We start from the raw sequence: 20,614 nt of genomic DNA on the forward strand, positions 1-20,614 counted from the left end.
TCACTTCTCTTGGATACAGGGAAACTGATTGGCTCCAACAAAGGATGGGCACATCCAATAAGAAATGGTCACAAGGTGCACTTCCACCAATAAGTGCACAAGGACAAGGGATTGTTCTAATTCCTTTGTCACAAGGAGAGGAGAAGGCTGTGATCGCCTGGACTGAACTGCACAATGAATCAATGACTGTGGATAGATGATTAACAATAATGAAATATGGTTTGTTGTTGAATTTATGAATCAAGTTGGTCTCCACACAGCATTGTATTCCTATCCCAACAAAACAGAACTATAGAAATGCACAGAATCTGGATGCAACCCCCCCCCCCCCCATTTTATAGCAGCATGTCTCCTTAGCAACCATTTCCTATAGCAGGATGTCTGAGGACAAATGACATATAGGAAATCTAATAACGATCTAGTGAAAGACTTCCCTTTGTCTCAGAACAGAGACCTTCAGAGTAAACATTTTTAAATACACATTGAGATTGATATAAATATTCAATACAATAGAAGAATAACATCCATTTAAGACAATTATAGTGCTTCACAAAGCTTTTATTGACATGCACCATTTCTCAGACATACATAACATAATGCAAAGTGGAAAAATACATGAGGAAAAGCCAACCGAAATCAAATATGGTTGTGGTCAATCAAATTTATTTATAAATGTATTTTACATCCGCAGATGTCACAACTCAAACAGCAAGCAATGTAGAAGCAATTGATGGAGGACCGGTGAGGTAAATAAGAACAGGTAGGCAGGGTGTTGATCTACAGTACGTGTAGTAGTGTTAATTACTTTAAAGACGCAATCTGCAGTTTGAACAACAACAAAGAGGACACCTCCACCACTGATTTGGTTTCAACCATGCTGAGGCTATATAGTGTTTGTTTACATGTTGGGTTTAATGGGTTACGACAGTTGAGGTAAGCATCTCTTGTTACGTTCAAGAATCAAGGGGTATGCATCATTCATTTAAAAGTCTATAAACAGACATAGCAAGATGCTCCGTCAATCTGCAGATTGCTCCTTTAATGATACAAACAACTTGTTTCAGCATAAAAACAGCCTGTCAAATGGTTAACCATCCCAAAACCAATCACTGTATTCTAAATATGTTGTATTAGGAGTTTAAATCCGTCAAAATTAATTACCAAGACCTCCTTTGGTGTTACTATGAAGTTAGTTAACATCGCGTCACGTAATCCTACTCCATGTGGGAAATCTACTCAAAATATTGACTTATATATTTTTTGGGCAATAATTCAGAACATTGAGAGTTTATTGCTTCTGATTCTACATGTAATGTTATTTTCCATATTCATATTTTAGGCCTAGCCTATATGTCAATATTTAGCATGAGTAAATGCTTATTCAATGTAAATGTTCAGAAGAAATTGATTTTTGTAAGCTGTAAAAAAAGTGTCAGATTTGGAGTGCTGATCTAGGATCAGGTCCCCCCCCCTTTACAAGCAGAAACTTGTCATCCTTCTGAGGGTTTATCACAGGAGTATTGAATACTAAAATCACTGAAGAAAATTAAACACAAGTTACATACAGTACAATCAACACAATGTGGATTACCTTGGACTTGATATTACTCATTATTATATAGGTGTATGGAATTGTGCACTGATGCAAGGCTTTTTAAAAACAATTGTTTATTTTGTCCTCTTTTCTGCTGAGAACACACCAGTAAAAGCACAAAAAGCTGAATCGAGTATCTACAACAAAAAAAGGTCACATTCGCTGGAGCTTGTTAGATGTAAACAGGCAGTCAACCACTGGACTGACAAATGGTTTGGTAAAAATAGCGTTGGTTCATGGTTGGTTAAGAAATATGACATGGGAAAGCAGGGTAAAAAGTGTTTACAATCCACCACATAAGGACAAATCCCTGAGACTTAAAAGCAGTGTCTTTCACATTTACATCTAAAATCCCACTGATAACACTGGTGTTAAAAAAGGTTGTTTTTTATTAAAAAAAATAAAAACTAATTGTCACTGTCCCAACTTCCAACAGATTAGACACAGCTCTACAGTCCAGGGCCTGTATTCACAAAGCACGAGTGCTAATCTAATATCCGTTTTTGCCTTTCAGATCATTATGAATAAGAGTGGTCCTGGTCCTAGACCATCCCTTCTACTGGCAGACGGTTTGTGAATACATGCCCTGAAATCAGACTCAAGCTTCCTTGTTTTTGGAACATGGTTTAGGGTACAAAGAAGCTCCTCTCCATCTTGTCTTCCAGACACTTGCAGTTCTAGATATGGAATGCCTGATAATAAAAACAAGAAAATCATTGAATACTTGACACTTAGCCCTGCTATACAATCAAGTTGCACAATATGCATGAGTTATGAAAGCTCACCTGCAATGATCACTCTATACTGATCAGGGTTGGGTTCAATTCCATGTCAATTCAGCAAGTACACAAATTCCATTGAATTTCCTTAACTGAAATTCAAACTGTCCCCAAGCCTGACACTGTTCTGAAACCGGGCACTGGGTAGGACACTACCTCAGCTAGCTTGGAACCCAGCTTGGGGAAGAAGAGGTTTGTTTGGAGCTGGAGAATCCCCCTCCTGTACTTAAGTTATTAGTGGTCTGAGTACCAGAGCGCAGGGGAGAGCGGTCAAAACATAAGCCAAGGCAGTCAGCGTCCATCAGCTCATTACGTATGTCACAGTCCGGCCTGCCGTTGAACACCTCCAGATCAGGGTCTGAAGGTATTGGGAAGTGGTCCTGAGCATTCAACTGCAAAAGGCTTCCAGATCTGCCGTTGGTACCAGAGCCACCAAGCTGCATACAATAATTTCTACTGGGAGATGGGAGGTGCTGGAGAATCTGGTTGGCCTGCTGGGCCAATTCATTGCTTGAGCACAAGATTTCATTGTCAGGTGTTGACAAGCCAGCCTGAGCCCACCAACCGGGCACTGGGGGAGTCTGTGAATTTGGACCTGCAGCACAGTCCCGGATTGATGATGACATAGGGTCCTTGCGGAGTAGCATAGCATTCCGCTGGTAATTCAGGGGCAAAGTCACAGAGGCGCTGGCTTGTGACATCATCGGGTCAGAGTGTGTGAGCATGACGTCACTGACATGGCTGCCATGGGTCTCCAGGTTCATTTGGTCTTGCAGAGTGTGGTGGTTGTTGAAACGAGAGGACAGGCAGGAGAAGGAAGCTTGGTGGTTCTCCTGGATGGTCTGCATGGGGGACTGACGTAGGGAGGCCACTGAGGAGGGTGGAGGGCTGAGCAGGAAGATGGTGCCGGGAGGGCCGAAGCTGCCGGAGGACGGGACGACCAGACTACTGCTGCTTCCTGGACACGTGTAGGTAAACACTGAGCTCCCCGTCTGATTGGTTCTGCTCTCCACTTCCTGCCCCTGGGGCTGCTGGGACGCCGTCAGGCTGATGTTGTCAAGAAAGTCGCCCATCAGGTGGTCAGGGAGCCCGTCGTTGAGGTTCATAGTAAGGGCCATGTCGCCCAGACCGAGGGTGGCGGTGGAGGGGGACAATCTGCTGGGACTGGAGTAGAGGGGCGCGATCGAGTCGTCATCCAGAGGCTCGTCCAGTTCCGGGTTGGCCAGGATAGGGGAGAGGCGGCCACTGACCGTGCTGGCGTTGGAGTTGGTACGTGACCTGAAGTCTGTCCAGGTGTCCAGTTCGTCGCTGCTGCGAGACGTCGGACTTCCTGTCCACTTGGACAGGCTAGAGGACAAAGATAAACTCTCGGAGCTGCCATCTTGGAAGGTCTGTAGGCCTAGAGATGCCTTCTTCGCGGCTCGGCCTCGAGCACCTTTGATCAGCTTGTTGCCGTTGTCCATGGATACGGCCCGTCGTCGTGGAGCTTTGCCACTTTTCCCAACCTCTGGGTTGACCATCCACCAGGAACTCTTCCCCGTTCCTTCATTATGCACCCGCATAAATCGACTGTGGAGAGAGAGGTTGTGTCGGATGGAGTTCTGGAGACAGAGGAAAGGGTTGGTTAGAATTAGGTCACTTCAGTTGTGTAATTAGTGTTACTACACAGGTTTAAGAGCAACACTATAACGTGATCATTTTTTTAATGGTGTGAGCCCAATACACTTGGATTTAGCAGTTTTGATTTAATTGCTGATGCAAATTTGTGAATTATCTTTGATGTTAAAGATTATTGGCGGTAAGTGGTAACTTCGCTCCAAAAAGTTGTTATTCATATGGAGACTTATGATATTCTCCACAACCTCTGTACTCAATTAAACAAACTGGGCACTAAGCAGAAAAGCTAAATAAAAGGAGGAAACACTAATATACACTGGTTATTACAGTATTACAATATATGGATACAGTATTCCACTGCAGTTAGTTACACAATGTGTTTGTCTTCTGGGAGATACAGTATTCTACTGCAGCTGTGACCTATTTTCTGTCTTCTGGAAAAGGTCTAATGGCGTTCCCTGGAGATATTCTCAACCATGTAGCGTTTAAATGAAAGTCTGTATTCAGGCTACACTAACAGAGTGCTGCAGAGGAACCAGCGCAGTAAGTCATCTCCGGCACTGCAGCACCAGGGCTCAGAGGGCTGGGCTAATGAGATGTATGGATGGGAGTGGTTCTAGTCTCCCATTTAGGGTAGCGTTAGCTGACCGCTTGATTGGTGGTATACAAATTAGATATGTCCCATATGGTTTTAGGTTTAATTTTTTCTGCATAATAGCCTTCGGTAAGCATTCCGCTAGAATCACCTAATAGTCTACAAAGCTGGGAAGTTCTGTGATGTGAGAGATATGACTGACCAAGCCTGTCCACGATGTACTGTGTGTCATTGGGCCTGACCAAGCCGGTCTAGATTTTACTTTGGGTCAATGGGCTGGTCTTGTGAAATCAAACTGTTAGCAAAGCCCTCGCTTACTCCAAGCCAATTAATTACAGGGTTACACCAACCCGTTAACCTTTTCATCACCCAGTCAGTAAGGAGTTAAACATGCTTCTCTTCTCCTTAACTCTTAATAACTCAGCCCGTCTTTCTTTTATGGACTAGCCTGGAAAGGTGGTCATGACTAAGGTTAGCGGATCAGGGTAACACAAACCTACCTCATTAAGATCCAAAATGTATTCTTTGTTACATCATTTCGATTATACATTAAGGAAAATACAATCAAACTACAAAGGCTCATTCTTGAGGACCCATGTAGCCCAATCCAGAACTTTTCCTTGTAGGCCAAGTCATAGAATATAAACATTTGATTGTTGTGATGCCTCAAAAAACTATACAAAGCCTCTAGGTGTTTTTTTGTTTTAGCTCAGCCGGGACTGATGTCAAAAGGAAGGTAATTATTTGTGGCCGAGACGGTCAAAAGCCCCTTTCCACTCCCACATTCTAGGCTTTTCCAAGATCTTGGAACTTCACGTTGACTATTCAGTTAAATGAATGGCTTTGTTGCCAAGCTATGTAGTTGGAACTCAAGCCCGCTATGGAAGAGTAGGAATAACATTTCCCACAACCCTCAGGCAGCGACAAGTCCCAGCCCATGTATATGAAAACCTCCTCAAAAAAGTATTGTGCAGCGTGCAGACTTCGCATTTCTCTCCCAAGTGCTCTTCCGCGTGGAGAAAGAAACAGGGGTACGCATGTTGGCTTTCTCTTCAAACCTGTCACACCAGTAGGCTAGCTGGCTGGCCAACGTGGCCACATCTATAAAATTTAAAAAAAGATGTCCATCCCCATGTCAGTCGACGTGTGCAACACTACCACGAGGCCTGTGAACTGAATACCTTGTAATTAATTCTGCTTTCGTCACTGATATGACATTAAACAAACACATGGTAAACAACCCTCTTCCAGTTGTGGAAAATCTATCAAAATCAAGTCAACTAAGCAACATCCTATGGATCCTCTGATGGAATTGCAGAGTGAAAAGATATGACATCTAAAATGTGATCTCTATACTGTACGTGCTTCCTGTAGAAAGACTGTGCCAAAAGCACCCAGTGTAGTTAGTGCTCCCTTCCCCCACCCTGTCAGCGCACAGCAGCAGCCGGCAGCAGCCTTTAAGCAAAGCCTTGTGAACAGACCGGGCCTCTCCCTCACACTTCTCGCTCTTCCTCCATCCCACATATCTGTCACCCTCTACACCCCCCCCCCCCCCCCCCCACCCCTACTTCTCTCAGGCTCTCCTGCTATCTCACTGCTGACCAACAGTTTCCAGTCAGCTGATTGATTGTGCTCAGGCCACCAGCCAATGAAAAAAAGGAGGTATGGAGCACAACTGCCAATGGCAAGCCTTCCATTGATTTAAAGCTAATCGTAGTAGGTAGGCCCATAACACTGCATCAGAGCATTAGCTAGGGCTGGCACAATTAGCTAGGGCTGGCACAATTAGCTAGGGCTGGCACAATTAGCTAGGGCTGGCACAATTAGCTAGGGCTGGCACAATTATGGTATTATCGTGTAAGTAACCAACAATTACAGACAATAAGGTGAACAAAAACGCATAACGGTCTTAAGTAGACAGTTACCCTAATAGCAGTTTATACTTTCTACATGGAGGGTAAAGTTGTTCATTTTTGGACGAGCGCAGTACAATGGTACAGTCGGGAGTAAAAATCTTTGTTTCCAAAAGTTTCAAGTGGTCAAAACCATTTGTTTTTGAGAAGTGGGTTTCACCAAAAATGTGTTGTATTAATTAAGGATTTCATAGCTCATTGTCAAAGACGCATTATGATGGATTACAAGCTCAACATCTCTCAAACCAAAATGATTACGGTCAATTGCAAGACAATTCATCGTTACCCAAAACTCCAGAACCGTCACATGCCTACAATAGCTACAGCAAAAGGGTTGGTGATCCATCCAGCAAGCTTCACAATGCATAGAATCAATACTCTAAAAATAAGGTTAGTTACATGTTGAACGAGTTGGGTTGACTGCAAGGTTAAATAAAAACTACATTCAAGGTTGAATACAAGAACTGGTGTATGACAAAACAGCGATATCACAGTGTGAGCTGGATTAACTACTGTACATCAGAGATAATATGTACATGTATTTTTACATGAATTTCACCCCTTATTTGTTACTAAGTCTCTATACAGCACATTCGGAAAGTATTCATCTCCCTTCACTTTCTCAACATTGTTATGTTACAGCCTTATTCTAAAATTGATTTACATTTTCTTTTTTCAAACATAATACCTCATAATAACGAAGTGAATAGGTTACATTTTTGCAAATGTATTCAAAAAATAAAACAGAAATACCTTATTTACATAAGTATTCAGACCCTTTGCTATGAATTTTGAAATATAGCTCAGATGCTTCCTGTTTCCATTTATCATCCTTGATATGTTCCTACAACTTGATTTGAGTCCACCTGTGGTAAATTCAATTGATTGGACATGATATGGAAAGGCAGACACCGGCCTATAAAGGATGATAAATGTCCCACAGTTGAGTCTTAAATGAAGAAGTTTGTAACCACCAAAACTCTTCCTAGAGCAGGCCGCCCGGCCAAACTGAGCAATTGGGGGAGAAGGGCCTTGGTCAGGGAGGTGCCAAGAACATGATGGTCACTGACAGAGCTCCAGAGTTCCTTTGTGGAGAAGGGAGAACCTTCCAGAAGGACAACCATCTCTGCAGCACTCCACCAATCAGGCCTTTACAGTAGTGGCCAGGCTCCACCTGACAGCCTCCTTGGAGTTTGCCAAAAGGCACCTAAAGACTCTCAGACCATGAGAAACAAGAGTCTCTGGCCTGAATGCCATGCGTCACGTCTAGAGGAAACCAGGCAGCACTTAGCACCTAGCCAATACCATCCCTATGGTGAAGCATGGTGGTAGCGTCATGCTGTGGGGAAGTTTTTCAGCAGCAGGGAGACCAGCCAGGATCGAGGGAAAAATGAACGGAGCAAAGTAGAGAGATCCTTGATGAAAACCTGCTCCAGGGCACTCAGGACCTCAGACTGGGGTGAAGATTTACCTTCCAACAGGACTACGACCCTAAGCACACAGCCAAGACAGTAGGAGTGGCTTCGGGACAAGTCTCTGAATGTCCTTGAGTGGTCCAGCCAGAGCCCGGACTTGAACCCGGTCGAACATCTCTGTAGAGACCTGAAAATAGCTGTGCAGTTATGCTCCCCAGCCAACCTGACAGAATTTGAGGGGAACTACAGAAGAATGGGAGAAACTTCCCAGATGCCATGATTCTGAAACAGGTCTTTGAAAACCTCTTTAGGAATGGGTTTTCATTGAGGGAAGGGTCTGAATACTTGTGTAAATGTGATATTTTTGCAAATGTATATAAAAACAAATACATTTGTCATTGTTGGGTGTTGTGTGAAGATTGATGAGAAAAAAATAATAATTTAATATACATTTGAAAAAGGCTGTAACGTGACAAAATGTGGAAAAAGTGAAGGGGTCTGAATACCTTCATTAACCAAACGGTACCGGGGGACCTTAAGACAGATGTTGTGAAGCCTGTGTATAACCACCATGTATGTGTTGGTGAGAGTCTCACCTTTACACAGAGGGGTTATATTATTGTGTAACCCAAACTGTTCAGACGATCGTGAGAAGACCGATGTCTCATGGTCTGACACACACCGCTCTAGCTCGGTCATTTCAACGCAGATGCGGAAGTGTTATATAGGCAGATGTGGTGGATTGGGACACAACCAAAAAAAACACAGATCTCTAGCTTAAAGTGATGGATTTATAATGGTGATTTTTGTATTATGCTAATTAGATTTCCACATGGGTGCAGACATGGGCCTTATTAAAATGTTCCCCAAATAAGCTTTGTTGTACAATAAAAAAAAAAGTTAAAAAAGGTCAAATACACTATTTCAAACAGTCAGCAATAAACGAATTCAGGGCTTATACCTGGGCTAAAAATAAACCTTCGACAATGATAATTTCATCCAAACAGTTTACCCTTTTTTGCAATAATTACGGATGTGGCTTTGAAGTCTTAAGAAAATGCCCTTTCATTCCTCTTGTAAGATTGTTTTATTTTAAACTGCATCGTTGGGAATGGCTCGTAAGCATGCATGTCACGGTAAAGGTTACATCAATTGTATTCGGCGCATGTGACAAATACAATTTGATTTTACTAACGTGTAGCAGGGCATTACAGAAAATGAACAAACGTCTCGTAAACGATCACTCAAGCACACATGCTAGTGAGTAGCCAGCTAATCTTCATATTTAAAGTTGAGCCAAATTGGATCCATTTGCTATCTAACAGGGTTATGAACACACCCTTCTGTCCATCTCAACTTATTGAACAGCATGCTAACCTGTCCACCTTGTTCAGATGTTGAAATCAATTGGCCTACCTTATTTCTCAGATTGAGAACGAGTTGCCAATTCCTTATATAAATTGTGTTTATGCTTATTGCACAGACTAGACTGCTAGTATAACAGTCTTCGGCTAAAATGCTGTTAGTGGTGTGTGGTACCGCAATAAACACGACACACTGAGCAAACGTTTTCTAGAATGAATAAAGGTTCATAGATACTCCTATTTGAGTAGTGTCTGCGCCGCATGTAATTTGAGACATAAGGGTGTCATTAAAAAGTCATCTATTACAGTCAAATCATGTCTTCGTGTGTTTAAGCCCAAATGATTGATCTGGTCGGACCAAATCTCAAATGGCGAGTTCAAACCGCTCGTCAGAGAAGAAGTGATCTCTCATCTTTGTTGTAGTGTGTGGCAGGGGGAGAGGATTGGTGTGTGTAAACAGGAAGAGGTGAAGCGAGAGGTTTCACTCTCGCCAAAATAAGCCCAATGTGTTTCTATGGGCTTATTTTGGACCTAAACTTGTCACCTGCCTTCAGCACAACTCCTATTGTTAGGACGGAGACATGAGCATCTCCTCATTATATCCAGATCTCTGGTGTAAATGGGAAGGTACACACAGCACAGGAGTTAAATAGAGGAGACCAAAAAGACAACATGAACGAACCAGCAGACAAATGCTCATTAAAAAAATACAAATAATAAAAAATACACGCATTAGGAATATCCTGCAAAACAAATACAAATTAATTTAATGAGTTTGATATATGACCCAGCCCTATGTTATCACTATGATCATTATTCCTTTCCAATGTCTTCTGGAAAACAAGCGTTTCACTACACCCGCAATAACATCTGCTAAATATGTGTATGTGACCAATAACATCTGCTAAATATGTGTATGTGACCAATAACATCTGCTAAACGTGTATGTGACCAATAACATCTGCTAAATATGTGTATGTGACCAATAACATCTGTTAAATATGTGTATGTAACCAATAACATCTGTTAAATATGTGTATGTAACCAATAACATCTGTTAAATATGTGTATGTGACCAATAACATCTGTTAAATATGTGTATGTAACCAATAACATCTGCTAAATATGTGTTTGTAACCAATAAAATGTGATTTAAATGGAGACAAACCTCTATTCCGCATCCAACAGTTGTAACGGATTACAAACCTAGGTTATTTCTATTTCCAGACCCCCCCCCCCATTTCAATCCAGCAAAGCTGAAGCTTTCATTAGACTTGATTCCATGACGGATGGATTGGTTTTCCAGGCCAAACTAATCCCTGGAATGAAACCGAGGCAGGAGACGAGAGAGAGCAGAGAGCCTTGCAGACCAACATAGACTGACTAGACTGCGTTTAACCACATAAGGGCACTAGGAGAGGCCTGGGGTGTACTCACTTCGAACCAAGCGGAAGCAAACGGGCCAAAACAGAGACCTACTACCTGAACTCGGGGAAAAAAACAAAACAAAGCATTTATGGGACATTGCAAAACATTTTGCTACGGTGTGCACTAATGAATAGCCTAATCAAACCTGGGAAGGGAGTCCCACTAGTCCTCAGCAGCCTAATCATACCTGGGAAGGGAGTCCCACTAGTCCTCAGCAGCCTAATCATACCTGGGAAGGGAGTCCCACTAGTCCTCAGTATCCTAATCATACCTGGGAAGGGAGTCCCACTAGTCCTCAGTAGCCTAATCATACCTGGGAAGGGAGTCCCACTAGTCCTCAGTAGCCTAATCAAACCTGGGAAGGGAGTCCCACTAGTCCTCAGCAGCCTAATCATACAGTGCCTTGCGAAAGTATTCGGCCCCCTTGAACTTTGCAACCTTTTGCCATATTTCAGGCTTCAAACAAATATATAAAACTGTATTTTTTTGTGAAGAATCAACAACAAGTGGGACACAATCATGAAGTGGAACGATATTTATTGGATATTTCAAACTTTAACAAATCAAAAACTGAAAAATTGGGCGTGCAAAATTATTCAGCCCCTTTACTTTCAGTGCAGCAAACTCTCTCCAGATGTTCAGTGAGGATCTCTGAATGATCCAATGTTGACCTAAATGACTAATGATGATAAATACAATCCACCTGTGTGTAATCAAGTCTCCGTATAAATGCACCTGCACTGTGATAGTCTCAGAGGTCCGTTAAAAGCGCAGAGAGCATCATGAAGAACAAGGAACACACCAGGCAGGTCCGAGATACTGTTGTGAAGAAGTTTAAAGCCGGATTTGGATACAAAAAGACTTCCCAAGCTTTAAACATCTCAAGGAGCACTGTGCAAGCGATAATATTGAAATGGAAGGAGTATCAGACCACTGCAAATCTACCAAGACCTGGCCGTCCCTCTAAACTTTCAGCTCATACAAGGAGAAGACTGATCAGAGATGCAGCCAAGAGGCCCATGATCACTCTGGATGAACTGCAGAGATCTACAGCTGAGGTGGGAGACTCTGTCCATAGGACAACAATCAGTCGTATATTGCACAAATCTGGCCTTTATGGAAGAGTGGCAAGAAGAAAGCCATTTCTTAAAGATATCCATAAAAAGTGTCGTTTAAAGTTTGCCACAAGCCACCTGGGAGACACACCAAACATGTGGAAGAAGGTGCTCTGGTCAGAAGAAACCAAAATTGAACTTTTTGGCAACAATGCAAAACGTTATGTTTGGTGTAAAAGCAACACAGCTCATCACCCTGAACACACCATACCCACTGTCAAACATGGTGGTGGCAGCATCATGGTTTGGGCCTGCTTTTCTTCAGCAGGGACAGGGAAGATGGTTAAAATTGATGGGAAGATGGATGGAGCCAAATACAGGACCATTCTGGAAGAAAACCTGATGGAGTCTGCAAAAGACCTGAGACTGGGACAGAGATTTGTCTTCCAACAAGACAATGATCCAAAACATAAAGCAAAATCTACAATGGAATAGTTCAAAAATAAACATATCCAGGTGTTAGAATGGCCAAGTCAAAGTCCAGACCTGAATCCAATCGAGAATCTGTGGAAAGAACTGAAAACTGCTGTTCACAAATGCTCTCCATCCAACCTCACTGAGCTCGAGCTGTTTTGCAAGGAGGAATGGGAAAAAATTTCAGTCTCTCGATGTGCAAAACTGATAGAGACATACCCCAAGCGACTTACAGCTGTAATCGCAGCAAAAGGTGGCGCTACAAAGTATTAACTTAAGGGGGCTGAATAATTTTGCACGCCCAATTTTTCAGTTTTTGATTTGTTAAAAAAGTTTTAAATATCCAATAAATGTCGTTCCACTTCATGATTGTGTCCCACTTGTTGATTCTTCACAAAAAAATACAGTTTTATATCTTTATGTTTGAAGCCTGAAATGTGGCAAAAGGTCGCAAAGTTCAAGGGGGCCGAATACTTTCGCAAGGCACTGTACCTGGGAAGGGAGTCCCACTAGTCCTCAGCAGTCTAATCAAACCTGGGAAGGGGGTCCCACTAGTCTAATCATACCTGGGAAGGGAGTCCCACTAGTCTAATCATACCTGGGAAGGGAGTCCCACTAGTCTAATCATACCTGGGAAGGGAGTCCCACTAGTCTAATCAAACCTGGGAAGGGAGTCCCACTAGTCTAATCAAACCTGGGAAGGGAGTCCCACTAGTCTAATCAAACCTGGGAAGGGAGTCCCACTAGTCCTCAGCAGCCTAATCAAACCTGGGAAGGGAGTCCCACTAGTCTAATCATACCTGGGAAGGGAGTCCCACTAGTCCTCAGCAGCCTAATCATACCTGGGAAGGGAGTCCCACTAGTCCTCAGCAGCCTAATCATACCTGGGAAGGGGGTCCCACTAGTCCTCAGTAGCCTAATCAAACTAATCAAGATCACTATAAAAAGGGACTCATTTGGAACACACTTGTGTTTAACTGCCCCTTGGTTATGATTTTGTAACTGTCAACTGTTCTAATAAATCCACTTAAATCACTAGCAGTTTTGTATTTATTTAAAAATATATATATATATATATATATATATATATATATATATATATATATAAAAAGCAAGTCAGTTAAGGACAAATTCTTATTTATAATGACGGTCTACCCCGACCAAACCCTAACCTAGACGACGCTGGGCCAATTGTACTCCACCCTAATGGACTCCCAAATATGGCCGGTTGTGATACAGCCTGAAATTGAACCAGGGTCTGTAATGACGCCTCTAGCGCTGTAATGCAGTGCCTTAGACCGCTTCTCCTCTTGGGAGCCCAAAACAATTGGTTAGCCTAAAGTGTTTTAAAAGTTGCAACTAGTGACAAAGATTCCGTTACAAGAAGAGTTTGTTGTGATTATTGATTTGCATGGAGGCCTGCAGGCCTGAAGTCCTTTACTACACGGTTTCCCCGGACTCAGTCCTCGGCACGCCAAGGGGAGCAAGTTTGGGTTTTTGCCCTAGCACTACACAGTGGATTCAAAATAATCAACAAGCTTTGGTAATTTGAACCAGCCGTGTAGTACTACGGCCAAAAACGTGTACCCCTTGGGGTCCTGAGGACCGAGTTGGTTTTTTCCCCTCTCTCTCTCTCTCAACACTGCTCTACTGCATGCAAATACCCTTAGTCTCAGGTTGACACTAGTTACCACAGCCACAACGGCTAGATCGTTTTCAGTTCATTTTTACAATGTTATGAATTTAAGGTTAGGCTACCCCATTCATAGACGCAAACTGTTTTAGCGCCTATTGACAAAAGTATCTTCTGACTGGGAGAGTTTTGTTAAGCACCCTGATGCTTGATGTAAACATTAACACGTCGCTTGCAGCACTGTTTTGGAAATAAAGAACATATATTTGGGATATCAGCAGGAAATACGTTTTTTAAAAAAGAGGTTCAATTACTACACAACTCTTTATAGGGTTAGCGTTCCCACACGGCCAAATCTCCATGTTACAGACCTTATATACAGATTAGCGATGTTTCTAAACGTTCAACACACAGCGTCGGGATTGTAGTTCACAAAACAGACGTGGGCGAAGCTAATGGCTGAAAACTTAGAAGGCAGAATGCCGCCGAAAGTTTAAGAGCTAGGGTTAGACATAAGGTTAGCAGTGTGGTTAGGGTGAAGGTTAAAAATCAAATTAAACGATATCAGGGGTCGTTACCTCAACCAAAACTTCATAAACCCTGCCTATAACTGTGTCAGTCAGAGGAACTCCAGAATCCTAGTAGCCTAGCCTGGATCTAAAATTAAGTAGATCTATTAAGTGGATCTAACAATTAACCTATAACCCAACTCAACCAAACCAGAGAAATAATGTAAAGTATTCAGAACCCTTGACATTTTATTACAGCCTTAATCTAAAACGGATTTTTTTTAAATTCCTCAATCTACACACAATACCTCATAATGAAAACGCAAAAACAGGTTTAAAAATGTTTACAAATGTATTAAGATTTTTTTTTAACCTTATTTACATTAGAATTCAGACCCTTTGCTATGAACCTCGAAATTGAGTTCAGGTGCATCCTGTTTCCATTGATCATCCTTGAGATGTTTCCACAACTTGATTGGAGTCCGCCTGTGGTAAATTCAATTGATTGGACATGATTTGGAAAGGCACACACCTGTCTATATAAGGTCCCACAGTTGACAGTGCATGTCAGAGCAAAAACCAAGCCAAGGAAAAGGAATTGTCCATAGAGCTCCGAGACAGGATTGTATCGAGGCAAAGATCTGGGGAAGGGTAGCAAAACAATTCAGCAGCATTGAAGTTTCCCCCAAGAACACAGTGGCCTGAATCATTCTTAAAATGGCAGTTTGGAACCATCAAGACTGTTCCTAGAGCTGGCTGCCCGGCCAATCGGGGAGAAGAGCCTTGGTCAGGGACCAAGAACCTGATGGTCACTCTGACAGAGCTCTAGAGGTCCTCTGTGGAGATGGGAGAACCTTCCAGAAGGACAACCATCTACGCAGCACATTTGGCGTTTGTCAAAACGCACCTAAAGACTCTCAGACCATGAGAAACTATTTTCTCTGGTCTGATGAAACCAAGATACACAGTTGAAGTCAGAAGTTTACATAAACTAGTATTAATGACTCCAACCCAAGTGTTACAACCACTCCACAAATTTATTGTTAACAAACTATAGTTTTGGCAAGTCGGTTCAGACATCTACTTTGAGCAAGACACAAGTATTTTTTCCAACAATTGTTTACAAACGGATGATTTCACTTATAATTCACTGTACCACAATTCCAGTGGGTCAGAAGTTTACATACACTAAGGTGACTGTGCCTTTAAACAGCTTGGAAAATTCCAGAAAATTCTATGGCTATAGAAATTTCTGATAAATTATGTCAATTAGCCTGAGTCAATTGGAGGTGTTCCTGTGGATATATTTCAAGGTCTACTTTCAAACTCTTTGCTTGACATCAAGGGAAAATCAAAAGAAATCAGCCAAGACCACAGAAAAAAAATTGTAGACCTCCAGAAGACTGGTTCATCCTTGGGACCAATTTCCAAATGCCTGAAGGTACCACGTTCATCTGTACAAACAATAGTAAGCTAGTATAAACAATATGGGACCATGCAGCCGTCATACCGCTCAGGAAGGAGACGCGTTCTGTCTCCTAGAGATTAACTTACTTTGGTGCGAAAAGTGCAAATCAATCCCAGAACAGCAAAGGACCTTGTGAAGATGCTGGACAAAACAGGTACAAAAGTATAAATATGCACAGTAAAACGAGTCCTATATCGACAACCTGAAAGACCGCTCAGCAAGGAAGAAGCCACTGCTCCAAAACCGCCATAAAAAGCCAGACTACAGTTTACAACTGCACATGGAGACAAAGATCACTTCTTAGATAAATGGTCTGGTCTGATGAAACAAAAACAGAACTGTTTGGCCATAATGACCATCGTTATGTTTGGAGGAAAAAGGGGAAGGCTTGCAAGCCAAAGAACACCATCACAACTGTGAAGCACGGGGTGGCAGCATCATGTTATGGGGTTGCTTTGCTGCAGGAGGGACTGGTGCACTTCACAAAATAGATGGCTTCATGAGGATGGAAAATTGTGTGGATATATTGAAGCAACATCTCAAGGCATCAGTTAAATCTTGGTCACAAATGGGTCTTCCAAATGGACAATGACCCCAAGCATACTTCCAAAGTTGTGGCAAAATGGCTTAAGGACAACAAAGTCAAGGTATTGGAGTTGCCATCACAAAGCCCTGACCTCAAGCCTATAGAAAGCTTGTAGGCAGAAATGAAAAGGCGTGTGTGAGCAAGGAGGCCTACAAACCTGACTCAGTTACTTCAGCTCTGTCAGGAGGAATGGGCCAAAATTTACCCAACTTACTATGGGAAGCATGTGGAAGGCTACCCGAAATGTTTTACCCAAGTTAAACAATTTAAAGACAACGCTACCAAATACTAATTGAGTGTATGTAAACTTCTGACCCACTGGGAACGTGATGAAAGAAATAAAAGCTGGGGGGAGGCAGAGGTGGCTTCTGTGCAAGTCTTGATGTCCTTGTGTGGCACAGCCAGAGCCCGGACTTGAACCCGGTCAAACATCTCTGGAGATACCTGAAAATAGCTGTGCAGCGACACTCCCCATCAAACCCGACAGAGCGTAAAAGCCCCATATACTACCCACTACTGCGACCTGTATGCTCTCGTTGGCGACGAATATGTAGTGAGGGCCAGCCAAACCCACTGGCAAAGGTAAAGCCCCACCTTGTCTCAGCTCACCGGTCACCATAGCAGCACCCACCCGTAGCACGCGCTCCAGCAGGTATATTTCACTGGTCATCTCCAAAGCCAACACCTCCTTTGGCCAGCTTTCCTTCCAGTTCTCTGGTGCCAATGACTAGAATGAATTGCAAAAATCACTGAAGTTGGAGACATATCTCCCTCACTAAATTTAAGCATCAGCTGTCAGAGCAGCTTACTGTCCATTACACCTGTACACAAATAAATAAATATGGGGATTAGGTAGTTGGGTGTTTTATTTATTTGCTCCTTTGCACCCCAGTATCTCTACATCTATCACTCCAGTGTTGCTAATTGCTAAATTGTAATTATTTTGCCACTATGGCCTATTTATTGCCTTCCCTCCCTAAACGTACTTAATTTTCTCACACTGTATATAGATTTTTCTCACACTGTATATAGATTTTTCTATTGTGTTATTGACTGTACGTTTGTTTATCCCATGTGTAACTGTGTCGCACTGCTTTTCTTTATCTTGGCCAGGTCGCAGTTGTAAATGAGAACTTGTTCTCAACTGGCCTACCTGGTTAAATAGAAGGTGAAATAAAACAATTTAAAATAATCTATTTTCTATTTAACAAACTAGCAAAAATTTCCAAAACCTGTTTTTTCTTTGTTATTATGGGGTATTGTGCAGATTGATGAGGAATTTGTTTTTAAATCCATTTTAGAATAAGGCTGTAACGTCACAAACCATGGAAAAAGTCCAGGGGTCTGAAAACTTTCCCAATGCACTGTACATGTCTCTGTCCTAAACGCGAGACAACACCTGATTGTCCTCAATTTCTCCAAATGGTCTTCATCAAGAGGGCTGAATGACAATTGGTGCATCTTTTTCTGCGGGGGGAGCGGGCAGTCCCTGATGATTGGGTACATTCTGGGATCCCCCCGTTCTTAAATCAGGCAGCCATACACTGTCCAATCTTAGTTGGTTGTCATTAAAAAGAACAGCATCACCTCATGCCATTTAGGGCCTAACCATCTCGTCTAATACACGCCGAGAGACATGGTCTAACATACCATACTGTGGTCCGCATGTGATTGAATGCGTCGCATGCACCTTTAAAATGTTGGAATACTTCTTGATGTAATGTGATTCAAATGAAGTATTTAACATGCGTGTGTGTCTGTGTGTGTGTGTGTGTGTGTACACCTGTCCACTACAATATGTACATTATGTACCTAAAAGGTGGATTTTCTCCAAGCGAAAGCAATGTATTTCTTTATCAATTCAGACGCCACCTTCAGATGACAGTGTACCTTAAAAACACATGGGCTCAGTCACACAGCGCTCCGTTAGTGTTCTGACTGAACGCATAATTCCCATATCAGTGATGTCACCCCACTACCACTGCTTACCTTCCAGCCTGCAGAGCTGTTGCTGTCCCCTTTGTCCTTGAAGTAAGCGACAGATCTCACCATCCAATCATAGATCTGGGCTAATGTCAGCCTCTGGTCCGGGGAGCTCTCTATGGCCTGGGCGATGAGGTCCGCATAGGAGTAGTTCCCCCAGGCATTCCTTCGAGTTGAGGACTTCCTAGGTTGGGAGGCCAGGCCATTGAGAGCTGTGATAGCATGCGTCTGTGAAGACCCGGCCTCCTCTTTTGAAGTTGGGGTTAGTACTTCTTTCTTAGTGGTGATGGGGAGGGTTTGGTGTTCAGATAAGTTATTTGTGTTCTGAGGTATAGTTATGCCACCATTCAAATTGTTGACAGGAGTGGAGCTTGAGATGCTGGGCGCTGTGACATAATCCTCCTCGTCCTCCGGGATGATGTCATCGTTCGATTCGGGCTTCCCTGTGTTGGACTCCGGTCGAGGCAGAGGCCAGGTACAAGACCTCGGTCGTTTCTGGGGCTCGAAGTCCGGATCGATGTCAATATCATTGTGCGGTACTTCAGCCATATTCCTCTCCTTGGTTTGTCGCTTGTATTCGGTATACACTGATTAACAAAATTGCATTCCATTAATAAAATGTTATTTGTTTGGTTATCATGCATAATATCAGCATGACATTACCAGACTCATATTAAAACAATGAGTACAATAACTAGTACCCACATTCCACACCTCCAGCTGATGGAACCCCACGTGCGTACAGTCGACTGTCTTCTCTCTGCTGATCGCAGCAAAATTGATGGCGCGACTTAAAAGCCCCTTTTTTACGTGCATTGAGCTAGTACTGCAGCGTCTGTTTGTACTTTGTAAAAATAAAAAAATATATCAAATGTGTTAATACATACGTTAGGTGGTGGAATTATATTGAATCCCTTATCTTGGGAATGGCGTGTAGCGCGTCCTCAATGAATAGATAACGTTAGCTACTCAATCAACAGCGTTCCGTTTGCCCGTGTTTCTTAACCATTTCCAATATGCGGGTTACATCAAAATGTAAAACTAGCACCTTCACATTCCGAATGCAGCTGCCATCTTGACCATTTCCTTTCGAAGTCCTTTATTATTCGTTTAGCTAGGAGCAGAGCACCACCGAGAGCTTTCTTTCCCTGCCTCCAGTGAGCTAGCTACTGGTTACCATCGAGACATTTTCAGCATTTGCACCGAGTCCAATTGTAGAGTTAAGCTACTTACAAAATGTTGCATGTCGAAATTCGAATAAATAAAACATTCGCTCCGTCTGTGACTCTGTGCTTCCTCTCCTCATCTCGAGTAGTCGTGCACACCACACACTCCACCTCTAACTGGCTACTAGCACTGTAGTACAATACAATTAGCCTAGCAACTAGTAGTCCCAGAGGACAGAACAGACCTGCGCTAAAGGAATCGGCTTTTAAAGAGACACGCTGTATCACATCACATTGACAGGTTGGAACATTTCAAGTGACGTTAAGTGAACGCAACATACTAATGCCGCGTTCATGTGCTAGTCGGAACTCGACAATTTCCGACTTGGTACTGCTGGTAGTTAATCAAGTACTGCGTTCAATGAATTAGCTAATTTGAAATTTCCGAGTTTCCTAGTTCAGACTAGCACCTGAATGCAGCACAATAGTATCATTTAAAGGCGCAATATGCAGGACTCTAATTTCCGTTTATGTGACAAAACAAGCACTCAGAATGTAGAGAATCATTGTACCATCTAAACCACTGTGAAATATATTTTTAATAACCAAAAATGTTGTATTTTCAAAAATAGCTAGAAGCTAGTGTACAAAACTTTAAGTACAAAAACCAAAAACGAAATGTAAGAACTGAAAGCATAGAAATAGCACACATAGTACATATCTACCGCTTCGTAGACTTGCTTTCAATGGGAATTACAGATCTATAACTCAATTTCTATGCGAATTGGGTCAGGTCACCCAAAAAGTTATTGCAGCTTTAATACAGCGACGTGTCATCATAATTCTACAGAATTACAGAGGTATTTACTTGGAATTTAAAATAATAATTATAATACTATTATGATCATGAAATCGCTTCGGAGGGCAAAATTACACAAGGTACTGCACAGTCAAGATATGTCATCTTGTCTAAAATTACAAGGCTATGCCCAGTAATCTATGTTTCCTAGCCTGCTCCCAGATCTGTTGTCTCCT

The 20,614-nt window shown here is 42.4% G+C and overlaps 1 protein-coding gene across 6 annotated transcripts; it reads right to left on the reverse strand.

The window, feature by feature from the left end:
- Positions 1 to 542: 542 nt before the first annotated feature.
- LOC110505866 (forkhead box protein O3) lies at positions 543 to 19,880 on the reverse strand. Of its 6 annotated transcripts, none has more exons than XM_036962693.1 (5): positions 19,647 to 19,880; positions 19,128 to 19,257; positions 18,420 to 19,000; positions 2,380 to 3,974; positions 543 to 2,286 (listed from the first exon to the last, which is right to left on the reverse strand). In XM_036962693.1, the coding sequence occupies exons 3-4, from the start codon at positions 18,960 to 18,962 to the stop codon at positions 2,535 to 2,537; spliced, it is 1,983 nt and encodes a 660-aa protein (XP_036818588.1). In that variant the 5' UTR covers positions 18,963 to 19,000; positions 19,128 to 19,257; positions 19,647 to 19,880; the 3' UTR covers positions 543 to 2,286; positions 2,380 to 2,534. The 6 variants fall into 6 exon arrangements, with proteins under 6 accessions (XP_036818588.1, XP_036818586.1, XP_036818587.1 ...); XM_036962691.1 differs by having other exon boundaries at positions 19,462 to 19,880; XM_036962692.1 differs by having other exon boundaries at positions 19,119 to 19,257; positions 19,647 to 19,878.
- Between the last annotated feature and the right edge of the window lie 734 nt (positions 19,881 to 20,614).

The sequence above is a fragment of the Oncorhynchus mykiss genome, chromosome 25 (assembly GCF_013265735.2).
Source record: "Oncorhynchus mykiss isolate Arlee chromosome 25, USDA_OmykA_1.1, whole genome shotgun sequence".
In the NCBI taxonomy this organism is placed as follows: Eukaryota; Metazoa; Chordata; class Actinopteri; order Salmoniformes; family Salmonidae; genus Oncorhynchus; species Oncorhynchus mykiss.

Excerpts from the sequence above, each read along its gene's own strand:
- LOC110505866 (XM_036962693.1), bottom strand. The coding sequence starts at position 18,962 with ATGGCTGAAGTACCGCACAATGATATTGACATCGATCCGGACTTCGAG. Across the intron at positions 3,975-18,419 it reads ACAGCTCTGCAGGCTGGAAG|AACTCCATCCGACACAACCT; the intron begins GTAAGCAGTGGT and ends CTCTGTCTCCAG.